A 12941-nucleotide genomic window follows, 5' to 3' on the forward strand; every position below is an offset into this window, starting at 1 on the left:
TTTTTAAAGTCCTGTTTACTTTGGAACGCTCCTTATATGACCATTTTCGCAAGTTTTTAGTTAACTTAATAACTAGTTTCTATAAAAAAAAAACAAATTTAGTAATAATTATTTAGTACCATGGAAATAACTGTATATACTTATATAGCTTAAAGATATAGTACATATATATACTTAAAGTAGTACATTGGTCATGATGGCTTAGAAACTAATTCAAAAGAAGTTAGCTGTTTCAAGGCAGATTGTGGCCTAAAATAAAACGAGTGCCTTTAACTTTTCCGCAACATTACCAAATTGTTCAATAAGTTTTGTCGTTCGATAAGAGAGGGCTTTGCTACTAGCGCAAAATTTATTTGTTGATACACTTTTCATATGAATGTATATGAAGTTTCATTTCAATCTGTCAACTCATTCTTTGTTTACAAGTCATTTAGTGTTTTTTTACAATGGAAAAAATTGAATATCGTGCAGTGATAAAATTATTATTTTTCGAAGGTGTAGCACAAAAAGAAATTCACGAACGAATGTTAAAAGTGTATAATGATTATTGACTTACAATTAGAACAGTAGAAAGATGGGTTGCTGTATTTAAACGTGGTCGTACAAGCTTTGAAGACGATCCACGTCGAAGGACGTCCAAAAAGCGCATAAACACCAGAAATCATAGCGAAAGTACAGGATATGGTTTTGGAAGATCGTCGATGGACTGAGATTTAGTAGAGGCTCTACACATCTCATTAGGCAGTGTGAGCCATATTTTAAGTGAAATTTTGGGTTTTAGAAAACAATGGGGACCGCATTTGCTAACAATGGAACAAAAACACATTCGAATGTGACTTTCTCAGCAATATTTGGAGCGTTTTAAAAAGGATAAAGTGGATTTTGGGCGTCGTTTCACCATTATGGATGAGACTTGGGTCTATCACCATGAATCAAATCAAGAGGCTAAAGAGTGGTGTGAACCTGGTTGTTCGGCTTCGAAACGAGTTCGTGTCCGGAAATCGGCCAAGAAGGTTATGGCATCAGTTTTTTGGGACACGAGAGGAATTTTGTTTATGGATTACTTGCAAACTGGTGAAACAATTAATTCTGAATATTATTGCAACCTTTTGGACCAGTTGAAGGAAAAAATCGTAAAAAAAGACCCGGTTTGCAGAAGAAAAAAATCCCTTTTCATCCAGACAATGCACCGTATCACAAGATCATTTTAAAAATGGCTAAAATCCATGAATTAAATTTGAATTGTTGGAGCATCCACCGTATTCGCCAGTTTTGGCCCCCAGCGACTTCCATTTGTTTCCATCATCATTTTTCATCAAATGAAGAGATCATAATGGCTTTTGAAGCGTATTTTACAGACCTTCCGGATTCTCACTTCAGGGCTGGGATCCACGGATTGGAGGATCGTTGGAGCAAGTGTATAAATGTTCAGGGAGGTTATACTGAATAATAAAGTGTATTTGAAAAAAAAAATGTGTTTTTCTTATCAAACGACAAAACTTATTGAACAACCTGGTAGGTAAGGTTATACGGATACTTACTGGCTGTCACGCCATAAATAGAGCTACAGGTCGTTTGTAATGCTAAATAAAGGTTCAATTTAATACGAGCTAAAGTTTGTTTCGTGCATAATATCAACCCATCTCACAGTTGATTGAGCTCCGAAGCTCTTAGACATCTAAGTCGAGGTTTAGATTACGCCGGACCGAAAGAATGGAGGCTTTCAATAGTCTCCCTCAACCCTACTACCTTGTGCTTTCTACATGTGTCATCCCATACGGCTTGCATATAATGCTATAAATTTCTTACCTGGGACTAGGCCAACAACCGCCTTACAGTCCTTTCGAAACGCGGCGAGGATTATCCGCGTTTTATCTCTATTTCCCTGCGCACGATCTTGGCATTCCTGCATACCTTTAAGGGATTTTATCTCACCCTGCTCGGTCGGAAATTAAGAAATTTTATTGAGTAACATTAATGATCAAAAAATGTCTCATAGTTAATTATAAAGTATTACAGTATGTGCATATATTTATAAAAATCAAATTATGTATTGTAGTATGATTCCAAAGTCAGTGCTTTATTTTTATTGCGGCCCATCATAGATATTAATCTTCGGATGTACTGTAATCATAGCTCCATTACAGGTGTCCTTTTAATAATAATCAGCAAATAATTTCGTTTACATACAATTTTTTTGTCCTAAAATAATAACTTTTCTCCACATTGTATTTTGTTAATATTTTTATTTTCAGCAAGCTGTTCCTATTTTTTGGTTTGTTTGTGATACACTCACGGATGTTGTTTTCGTATTCGATATAGTTGTCCAACTACGCACAGGATATCTCGAACAAGGACTGATGGTTTACGATGATAAAAAATTAGCACTTCATTACATTCATTCTAGAGATTTCTTCTTGGATATGATATCATTGATTCCCCTGGATTTGATACAACTCAAAATCGGTGCAAATCCTCTTCTACGGTTTTCAAGATTTTTTAAGGTACGTGTGGTCAATGTGTATTGCCATACTTTTACTGTATAGCTCTTTCTTTGTTAGGTGTATCGATGTGTAAAATTCTATTACATTGTTGAAAGTAGGACGGTTTGGCCAAACTTATGGCGAGTTATAAACTTAATTCATATTCTTTTAATTTTGGCGCATTGGTTTGGGTGTTTTTATTATCTATTATCGGAAGCTGAAGGATTTCAGGTTGGTACCATACATTTGTTAAAAGCGAGATAATTTCATTTATTGATGATTTTATTTTTCTTTTATAAAGGGAGACTGGGTATATCCTTACAGACCAGGAGATTACGCGACATTGACTAGGAAGTATCTAGGTAGTCTTTATTGGTCTACGCTTACTTTAACTACAATTGGAGATTTACCAACCCCCGAAACAAATGCAGAGTAAGGCTTTTAATTAGCATAATAAGTTTAAAATACTTCTACTTATTATTGGCTATGTACATACGAGAAAAACGAGTTTCAAACTTTTTTGTCGTATTCATACGCATGTCAAAAAGATTGTAGTGAAGACATACCATATAAAAAATATCTTAATGAATTGCATTGAAGAACCGGAAAATGATATTAAAAATATAATATGGTCTAACGTAAAGATTTTACAATGTGAAAATTTTTAAAAACTACTTAACATAAATGTAGACAAAAACCTTTAAAAATGTGCTAAGTTCTGGTGTAACCGAACATTTTTACTCTCGCAATTTGCAAAAGCTGGAAAATGCTTTCAGGTGTTGCAAATCTTTATATTAAAAAATTGTTGCGTAGGAATTCAACATGTATTATTCGAAGAAACCGAAAACAATTTCAAATTAAATTGATGTGGGAGCGAAGAAAGGATCCTAGAACTGGGCGTTCGTACGGACAGTGACATGCAACACAACAACGAGTAGCGAAAACTTTTTAAAAACGACACAGTCAGTCGACACGCGGACGAGCACTGATCAGGTTGAAATAAACTTGTAAACTTAAAATAAAAAACTTTAAACTTGAAATAAACTTACTTATAATAAAATGCTTTGTGAAATAACCTTTGTGAACCCATTTCACACATTTTTGTCATAAACTAATGTATATCCAGTATTATACGTTCACTTAATTTTGCTAAGATATTTTAAACATTAATCGGTACATACGGTATAACGGCAACCGAAATGTCATCATATATTGGATATATTGTTTGAAATGTACGAACAATTTTTATTTTGGGTACATGAGGCCTAGTGCACTTTCGGTACAAAAGCACGCTGTTATCATAAAACAAGTAAGGAAGGGTGTCACCGAACATTTTATACATAAGTGATAATCGAGATTTCATTATACGTCATTTACATATTTTTCCGCTATCATCATTGGTTCCTAATGTATATACTCGTATTATACAGAGAAGGCATCAGATGGAATTGAAAATAGCGTTATATTGGAAGAAGGCGTGGTTGTGAACCGATTTCACCTACATATATTTCGTACATGTCATCAGGGTGTTAAGAAAATATTATATGCCGAATTTCATTGAAATCGGGGAGATATGGTTTTTGGTCCATAGAGGCCACGCCCAAAACTGGGTGCAGCTTCCTTCTGCAATTTCTTCCGTAAAATTTAGTGTTTCTGGCGTTTTTTGTTAGTCGGTTAACGTACTTTTAGTGATTTTCAACATAACCTTTGTATGGGAGGTGGGCGTGGTTATTATCTGATTTCTTCCAGTTCTGAACTGTATATGGAAATGCCTGAAGGAAACGACTCTATAGAGTTTGGTTGACATAGCTATAGTAGTTTCCGAGATATGTATAAAAAACTTAGTAGGGGGCGGGGCCACGCCCACTTTTCCAAAAAAATTGCGTCCAAATATGCCCCTCCCTAATGCGATCCTTTGTGCCAAATTTCACTTTAATATCTTTATTTATGGCTTAGTTATGACACTTTATAGGTTTTTATAGGTTTTCGGTTTCCGCCATTTTGTGGGCGTGGCAGTTGGCCGATTTTGCCCATCTTCGAACTTAACCTTCTTATGGAGCCAAGGAATAGTTTCATCATGATATCTCAATTTTTACTCAAGATGCACGGACGGACGGACGGAGTACGGACAGACAGACACACTCGTCACCCTGATTACTTTGGTATATATAACCCTATATCTGACTCTTTTAGTTTTAGGACTTACAAACAATATGAACAAAACTACAATACTCTATACATTGTTTATAAAAATATTCTCTCCAAATTTCAATACTAGACCTCACAGTTTGACCGATGCTTTCGGTAAAAAAGTCAGCCATAGCACCTGAGATCAAGATACTCGGTATTTGGGGCCATAGTTCCATTTTGACAATTCTTAAATGTGAATACTATGATTACTGTGCAAAGTTGTATTTCAATAACGATATTGACTCCCGATTTATAAACTGTAAAATGAAAAAAAGTCACCTTGAATTTACACTTTTTATATATGATGAATAAATCGATGAGTATACACCACTCACTTAATATTAACACTCGATTTAATATAAAATATAGTATGTATATATTTTTTATTTTATTTAAGTATGATCTTTAAAAAATTTGCAGACAGACTAGGAAACTAAGGGAACTGGGCATTTAGGTCTTCCCACAATATAAAACAATAATAATAATAATATAAATCTCAATCCTTTTTTGTGGCTTGGTGGTGTGGGGTGTCGTCGTGTGGGGACATTTTGCGGAGTATTTTGGTGTTCTTAGGTGCACCAGTTTTCCCAAGTAGAGTGATGTGATAGGATGAGGCTTAGCTTATTTAAACGTATGGGAAGTAGGCTTCCATACTCGCAATGTAAGATGGAAATGTATGGATTTTGCTTGCTACTAAATTTCTAGTGGCTAATGAAATCCAGGATTTCAGTAAAGGGGGACGGCGCCACGCTTAACGTCAAATTTAGATTCCGTTAAGATGTGAAATTTTATGATTCTGACATATTGATTTCGTGAGTTATAGCACTTTTGGTAGTTTTGACATAACCTTCATAAGGTTTATCCTGATCATATTAAAATAACTTTTAAAAAATGCTCAAACACTTCTTACTACAAATCAATTAATGGCATTTTGTGGGCGTACCAGTGGCCCGATTACGCCCATCTACAATACCAAACTTCTTATAGAGTCAATCTCGTCATCCTGATCATTTATATACCCATATCCATCTCGTTTAGCTTTAGGTCTTACAAAAAACCGGTAGGTAAAGAAAACTCTAATACACTGTAACAACATTTTGCGAGGGTATAATAATCACAATAAATCCCGCAATGCAATTTTAAATAATTTTTATAATGGTAATCAACATAATTGTATTTACCTTTTTGTTTATACCCAGATAATTAGGTTATGTGAAGTGTTAACTCATTACTTGTTGTTAATGAAACCAATTCATTTATTTTTATAAATTATGTTTTTTTTATTCTATCGTAAGACCAAATTTTTCAGTGGACGGCCCAAGATCTATACCAAGACGTGGTATACGATCTAGATTACTGCAATTCGGTTCCAATTATGGGTATGATATACCTTCTATTCTAATTATATTCTCATATTTGATTATGCATATATACTTTCATATGCACTATATGTGCGTACATAAGTTTTTCTTACAACTCAATCGCTTACTATACTGTAATTTTTTATTGAAACTTTTGAAACTTTTGAAACTTGGCAAATAAATCGTGGTCGTTATGTTTTAGATTTTTAAAACCAAAGTTTTCCTTTTAGACATCAAGGCAAAATGGAAACCGATTTTAGTTGGGTAAGGAGATACGTAAATAGTCTTCCAAACAGGATTTCACTTAAAATCGATTTCTGCATCATTATTTTCAATGAATATGCGAATATATTTACGTTAAAGCCTCAGCATAGTGAGCGATTGAGGCTTATATGCAGTATAGGTTTATCAATAATGTTGGGGCTGTCCACGCGATTTTTTTGGAAATATATTTGTCACTTCAATTGTTATTATTTTAACCTCTTGATTCATAAAAACGCCATCAAAGTTTTCGAAAGTTGTGACAGCCTTCAACACTTATTGATATTACGAAGATATTCGATACTGCTCATGTCATGTGTTTTTCGAAAACTTTGATGCATTATTGTGATTTTTTCTAATCGTTTTGTCTGTCATTGTGGTTTTATGTATCTCCTAGGTATATTTTTACAATTGTCAGCTATCTTATTGGAGTTTTCATTTTTGCAACCATTGTCGGTCAAGTTGGAAATGTGATAACTAATCGTAATGCTAACCGCCTGGAATTCGAACGCTTGCTGGATGGAGCTAAGACATACATGCGTCATCATAAGGTTTGTAAATTTATAAATAAACCAAGTGAGCCATATTTTATGTTAGTTTGAAATCAATGAGCATAAGGAACATGTGAGTAACTGTTTGTTTCTTGTTCCTCTAAATAGTAAATGCCGAACCCATTTTAAAAGTTCCCTTAAAACAACAAAAAAGGTAGAAGATATAGATATACAACAGCTTCAAATTTAAGGGAATTAGGAGATTACATTTAAAGATATTTTTCGAGAAAAGTTTTCAGATATAAATGATCACGATGACGATAAAAGTTGCAATCCGGTTGACTGTACGTCTGTCCGACCGTGCAAGTTGTAGCTTAAGTAAAAATTTAGATATCTTGATGAAACTTGGTACGCGGGTTCCTTAATACAAAAGGCGTAATCGGACAACTTCCAAGCCTACAAAACGCCACTGACCGAAAACTTATAAAATGCATAGCTAAGCTTTAAATTAAGATATACAACTTTAATTTAGCACAAGGGATCGCAGTGGTAAGGGCACCTGTGGACAAACAATTTTGAAAAAGTGAAATTGGAAAAAATCGGAAGATAACTTCGCTCACTCTCCATATAAAGGTACCGTTCAAAACTACTAAAAGCGCAATAAATCAATAACAAAATACGCCACAGACATTACATTTTATCATCGAGATGGTATGAGTGAAAATTGGACTTTTTGGTTAAACCACATATCTCGAGATGCAACCAAACCGATTTCGACTAAATTCAGTATGTAGCATACTCCTCATATTCCTATGTCACTGTGTGAGAATTGGTGAAATCTGATTACAACCACGTCTACGTCCCATATAACACAATTTTAAATTCTATTTGATTCTTGCACTTTCCAGTACACAAATCAAGAAGTAATTAATATAACGGGATACAATTTTACACCAATAATTATAATTATTTTAATTATTAGTATGCCATCTTATGACCAAAAATTGTCCAAATGCAACCCAAACTACCCCTAGGTACCGAATATGTTGACTTTAGTATTTATAGTTGACTTTTGACCGAAAATATCGGTCAATGTAAGGGGTATACAATTAAAATTCAGACAGAATACTTTCCTGATAATAGTTATTCTGTGTATCGAAAATGAATGAATATTACAGAACATGTTTTACTCATAACATCTTTGTGCCTAAAATAGATTGACAGAAGTTTTGAACATCCGACAGATGCTCCATATGATTGGTGATTGTATTTGAAGTACTTTATTGAAACCCAGGGAATTTTTTTTAGTATGTGGCGTGATAATATTTAATAGATAAAATCGGGTCGAAACTACCCCAACTCCCATACACTACGTATAATGATTTTTGTTATTTTAACACACCTTATGTCGAATATGTCGATGAATGTGAAAGTGTTATATAGAGTATCTTAAGGTATTTTCATGGCTTTGATGTAATACCATAACATAATATGAATATTATATTGCAGGTTCCAGGTGGAATGAAAAGACGCGTGCTCCGTTGGTACGACTACAGCTGGTCTAGAGGACGTATCCAAGGAGGAGGTGATATAAACACAGCTTTGGGTTTATTGCCGGACAAGCTGAAAACAGAACTAGCGTTACATGTTAACTTGAGTGTCTTAAAAAAAGTCACTATATTTCAAGAGTGCCAACCAGAATTTTTACATGATTTGGTATTGAAGATGAAAGCATATATATTTACACCAGGAGACTCCATTTGCCGTAAAGGTGAGGTAGCCAGAGAAATGTTTATAATAGCTGATGGTATACTGGAAGTGCTCAGTGAAACCGGTAAAGTGCTAACGACAATGAAGGCTGGCGACTTTTTCGGCGAAATCGGAATTCTGAACTTGGATGGCCTTAATAAGTTTGTGAAATGAATGTTTGAAAAGCTAAACAATACAATTAATGTTTTTTTTATTCCAGGCGTACGGCTGATGTACGCTCAGTTGGTTATTCTGAATTGTTTTCATTGTCGAGAGAAGATGTACTCGCCGCTATGAAGGACTACCCGGAAGCACAAGAAATTTTACAAACTCTTGGACGGAAGCGGCTTATGGAAGTTCGATGCGTAAATAAGAAGTACGCGAAAGCACAATGTAATAATGAGCAATCGGATCATCCACATGTATATAGCAATATTAATCGAAGCGATAGTAGCGAAAATAGTGCCTCAAAAAAAATTGTGTACAAATTAAGAAAAGATGTTAAAGGAATCCGAAGTATGCTTAAAAAGACAAGGTGAATTATCCAAAGCTAATATGTAGGTTGCATTTTATATTTCGGGTTTAAAAAACAAAAACAAAGATTAGTCATTGAAAATCGCTTTATTGTTTTCTCAAATAAAATCTATTCATTTTCGCAAGCGGTTGAACATTGACGCACTCTCGCCACTCTGATTGAGGTATCTCAAATGCGTTCTGAACGCATCAACCGCCTCTACAGATGATGTCGCAAATCGGTCACCTCTTAGTTGATTTTTTCGTATGGGAATAAAAAGAAGTCATTCGATACCAAGTCAAAACTTTACGGTGAATGACTCATTAAATTCATGTTCTGAGTACTCAAAAATGCAATTGTTTCAATCGATGTGTGAGAGTTTGCATTGTAGTGGCGAAGAGTGATCCGTGAAAAAAAATCTAAAATCAAATGTTCATACAATGTTGAATTTATTCTGGTCCTAACTAATGCCTATAGTGATCACATGACGATCTTACAATATAAGTTTGCGCACAGCATCAATAGTTTCCGGAACAACAACTGATTTACCAAACGATCAATAAACATTAGGTTAAGTTCATCGATACATTGTTGCTGCGTTAATCCACGTGGAAAACGTTCTGAGTGTGTATGTATAACATTAAAAATGTCGAACTTCGCGATAAAATTCCGAATCGCTGTAACACCAGGTTCGCGAAATCCCGAAATACAAAAGGCTACCTACATACTATACCTCTACATGTTACAAATACTATTTATAACAACAATAAAAAAATATAATTTCAACAATTATCGGTAGACCTGTTGAAGTATGCATTGAAAGTGCATGCATATACATATTTACATATAAGACGTAATACAAGTAGAACGTATTAAAGAATAATGCGTACATTTTCAGGACCCGAAGAAGTGATGAATCGTTAGAGATGCAGCCGCTGCAAGACACTTTAAATAAAGGCAATAAAACAACTTTGAAGCGAATGTCACATGTACGTTCTGAAGAGAAGGAGGAAAAAAAAGAAGAAAAAACGCACCAAGACAAAACACCTAGTCCAATTGGTGCCGGGCTACCGTTACTCCAAAGGCTGAGATTACTCAAAGAAAAACAGGTAGGAATAATAACATGTAATTCTATATTTTTAGTGCTTCTTTTTCGCACATCACAATAAGAGTAATATAAGTACTTATGTAACTAGGTTTTATATACAGTCAAACCTGGGTAAGTGAGAACTCGATTAGTAAGAAAACTCTATAAGTGAGAGTTATAGCCAGGACCCGTCATTTTAAGCTACCAAAACCTCTATTAGCGAGAAACAGAATCCTCTGTAAGAGAGAGTCGTTTTTCCCTCATGAACCTTCGTAAGTGAGAATGCTACAGATCAAGCTTTATTTATTTATGTATATTATTTAGGAGGAACTGTAGTTACAATAGAAATACATACATATATAAAAGATACACACTTACAGTAACAAATGACAAAACAAATTACAAAATTTAACATCTGCTATTTTATGGCTCATTCTTAACTTTCGTGGAACTTCCTACAATTGTTTTTGTATTGTTTTCTTGTCAATATTCTGCCTATTCTATTGCGTGGAACTAAATAACATTGTTATTTTATCGCATTCGGATTAGCGAGAAACCTCTATAAGAGAGAATGAGATTGTGCTCCCTTGAACTCTCGCTTATCCAGGGTTGACTGTATATCGAAGTGAAAATTATCCATTATGAATGCCCATTATTCCTTTTTGTTTTTTGTTTTTAGGATCGCGAAGAGAAAGCGGCAAAGGCAATCACTCCTCAGATATCTCCCCCACATGTTCATATTGCCAATGCACTATCGCCACAGGAATCAATCCAAGAAGAACCGGAGACTGAAGTAAACGAAGCACTTCCGCTAATGCAAAGACTACAAATGTTAAAGAATAAACAGGAAACGAAAGCCAGTGACGTGAAGCTTACAGTAAGTTTTAATTTTCACAAACATGTTTTTGTAATCTAGAAAGAACAGAATAGCTATTTTCTGGTACATATTTGTATATCGATATAAGAAGTGAAGTTTATATTAGTGTTTTAAACATTGATTTACACAGGTTAAACCAACTTCAACTGTGTCTTTAAAGCAAAAAATACAAATGCTTAATTTCGCTGGAGTGACAAAGACAGATACTATGGATAATAAGTCGAAAGACGATAAATTGGCCACTGAAGACCAAAAGCAGACTCCAAAAACACTTGACGTGCAGAAATATATTAAACACGACCTAGGTGCAATTAATAAATCGCCAAAGGCGGTAACAGGAAAGTCATTGAAACTCATAAAACCGTCCATAAACACGTCAACAGAACGCTCAGATAGTGATATGTCGATTAAGCCATGGTCCAAACTTAAGTTAGCGACGATAATGTCAACAAGTTCTAATAATTTAGCGAAATCTTCACCAGGAGATTCAGACGTTGAAGTAAAAACATGTTCATCAAATGAAACACCCCAAACGCCTTCTCAAGGGACAGCTGTATTTACATCCACAACACCATCGACAAATACTTTACATTCTGTAACTGCGACCACTCCAAATACAAAGCCTACAGAGCAAATAAAGATTTTAGAAAATGTACGGAAGCACTCGAAAATTGTAGCGACAAATCATTCCAACGAAAGCAGAAAATCGTATCACTCTGTTTTTGATTTATCGCCCGAATATAGTGGATTACCATTTGTAAAGCGTCTAAAAATACTGAACGAACGTCAGAAGTTAGAAGAACTTGAAAAAGCACTACAAATGCGAAGTTTTAGCTTAGACAGTTCTAAAATAACTAGCCAACTCGCAGTGCCAGAACCGTTGTATCGATGCTTCAGTGATGTTTCTGAAATGTACTCGCAATTTTTTACAGCTTATGAATCAAGTTCATCTAATTCGACTAACACATCTCTGTCAAATAACAACAATGAGAGGAAAGACAAATATATACCGCCTGCCTATTTACCTCTTAGTCCCGAACAAAATGAAACTTCTGAACGCCGAAAGTTGAAGTGTATTTTACAGAAACTCCGTCACAATTCAGAAGAATGTAAAAGTGCTTTTCAAAATGAAAATGAAGACTCGTGCGTGACGGAAAAGCCCAACAAGAAATTACTAAGAGAACCGACATTAGAAGGGTATGTGGCTAGACATAGTATGCTAATGAAAAGTATAACGATCAAACCAACTCTTTCTAGTCCACCCAACAGCGCTCACAGATCTAATGAAGATGAACAGTATGAAGCCTTGCGAACGACTAGTGGAGCCGAAGATAAACACGTAAACATCTCTCACGCGCCCATAATTTCCGCTTTTGGATGGGATAAATGCCCTGAAAATCGAGTATCCAGTGGCACTCATATAAAAGCGGTCTCAAAACGACGAAATACTATTCAACTTAATAACAATGTGATGCAATATGATCCCTGTCCATCTTACACTAATCAACGTACAACAAAACGGTTCAAGACAATTGGGGATTCGTTGAGAACAGGAGGTAATTATCTTTTTGTGATCCTTTTTTATTCTATAACTGGAAGATCTGTCCGCGCATTGCTATGGCTATGGTATACACTAAAACTTATTTATAAAAATAACATGGGTTTTTTGTCTGATCTCTATAGTTGACTAAACCATTGCATGACCTGAACCACTTTGAAGATAATCCAATGAGGATGGTTTTTAAATAAAAAATCTGAAAATATTAATTTTTAACCGACTTACGAGCGTAAAGTAAAAAAAAAAAATCATTAATTATTTAAAACAGATTATGTTAAATTTAGGCAGAGAAAGTTACTTAACATTTAGCTAAGCTGCAACACACTGAAAAGAGCGAGTTATAGCGTGAATAATAACATAAACAATATTT

At 34.7% G+C, this 12941-nt stretch overlaps 2 protein-coding genes across 7 annotated transcripts in view; one reads left to right on the plus strand and one right to left on the minus strand.

Moving 5' to 3' along the window:
- The window catches only part of LOC126759475 (myosin regulatory light chain sqh), a 135024-nt gene that overhangs the window by 55612 nt on the left and 66471 nt on the right, over positions 1 to 12941 (minus strand). The gene's annotated exons all lie outside the window — the stretch shown is intronic.
- LOC126759391 (uncharacterized) overlaps positions 1 to 12941 on the plus strand; it is a 49956-nt gene that overhangs the window by 26952 nt on the left and 10063 nt on the right. For 4 of the 6 annotated variants that reach the window (XM_050474149.1, XM_050474148.1, XM_050474151.1 and 1 more), the window contains exons 7-16: positions 2256 to 2504; positions 2562 to 2714; positions 2785 to 2915; positions 5969 to 6052; positions 6693 to 6846; positions 8296 to 8696; positions 8756 to 9070; positions 9948 to 10158; positions 10816 to 11013; positions 11144 to 12569. In XM_050474149.1, the coding sequence (XP_050330106.1) occupies positions 2256 to 2504; positions 2562 to 2714; positions 2785 to 2915; positions 5969 to 6052; positions 6693 to 6846; positions 8296 to 8696; positions 8756 to 9070; positions 9948 to 10158; positions 10816 to 11013; positions 11144 to 12569 (3322 nt within the window). The remainder of the gene's footprint in view (positions 1 to 2255; positions 2505 to 2561; positions 2715 to 2784; positions 2916 to 5968; positions 6053 to 6692; positions 6847 to 8295; positions 8697 to 8755; positions 9071 to 9947; positions 10159 to 10815; positions 11014 to 11143; positions 12570 to 12941) is intronic. The other 2 variants (XM_050474152.1, XM_050474153.1) reach the window with 2 other exon arrangements.

The sequence above is a fragment of the Bactrocera neohumeralis genome, chromosome 5 (genome assembly GCF_024586455.1).
Source record: "Bactrocera neohumeralis isolate Rockhampton chromosome 5, APGP_CSIRO_Bneo_wtdbg2-racon-allhic-juicebox.fasta_v2, whole genome shotgun sequence".
In the NCBI taxonomy this organism is placed as follows: Eukaryota; Metazoa; Arthropoda; class Insecta; order Diptera; family Tephritidae; genus Bactrocera; species Bactrocera neohumeralis.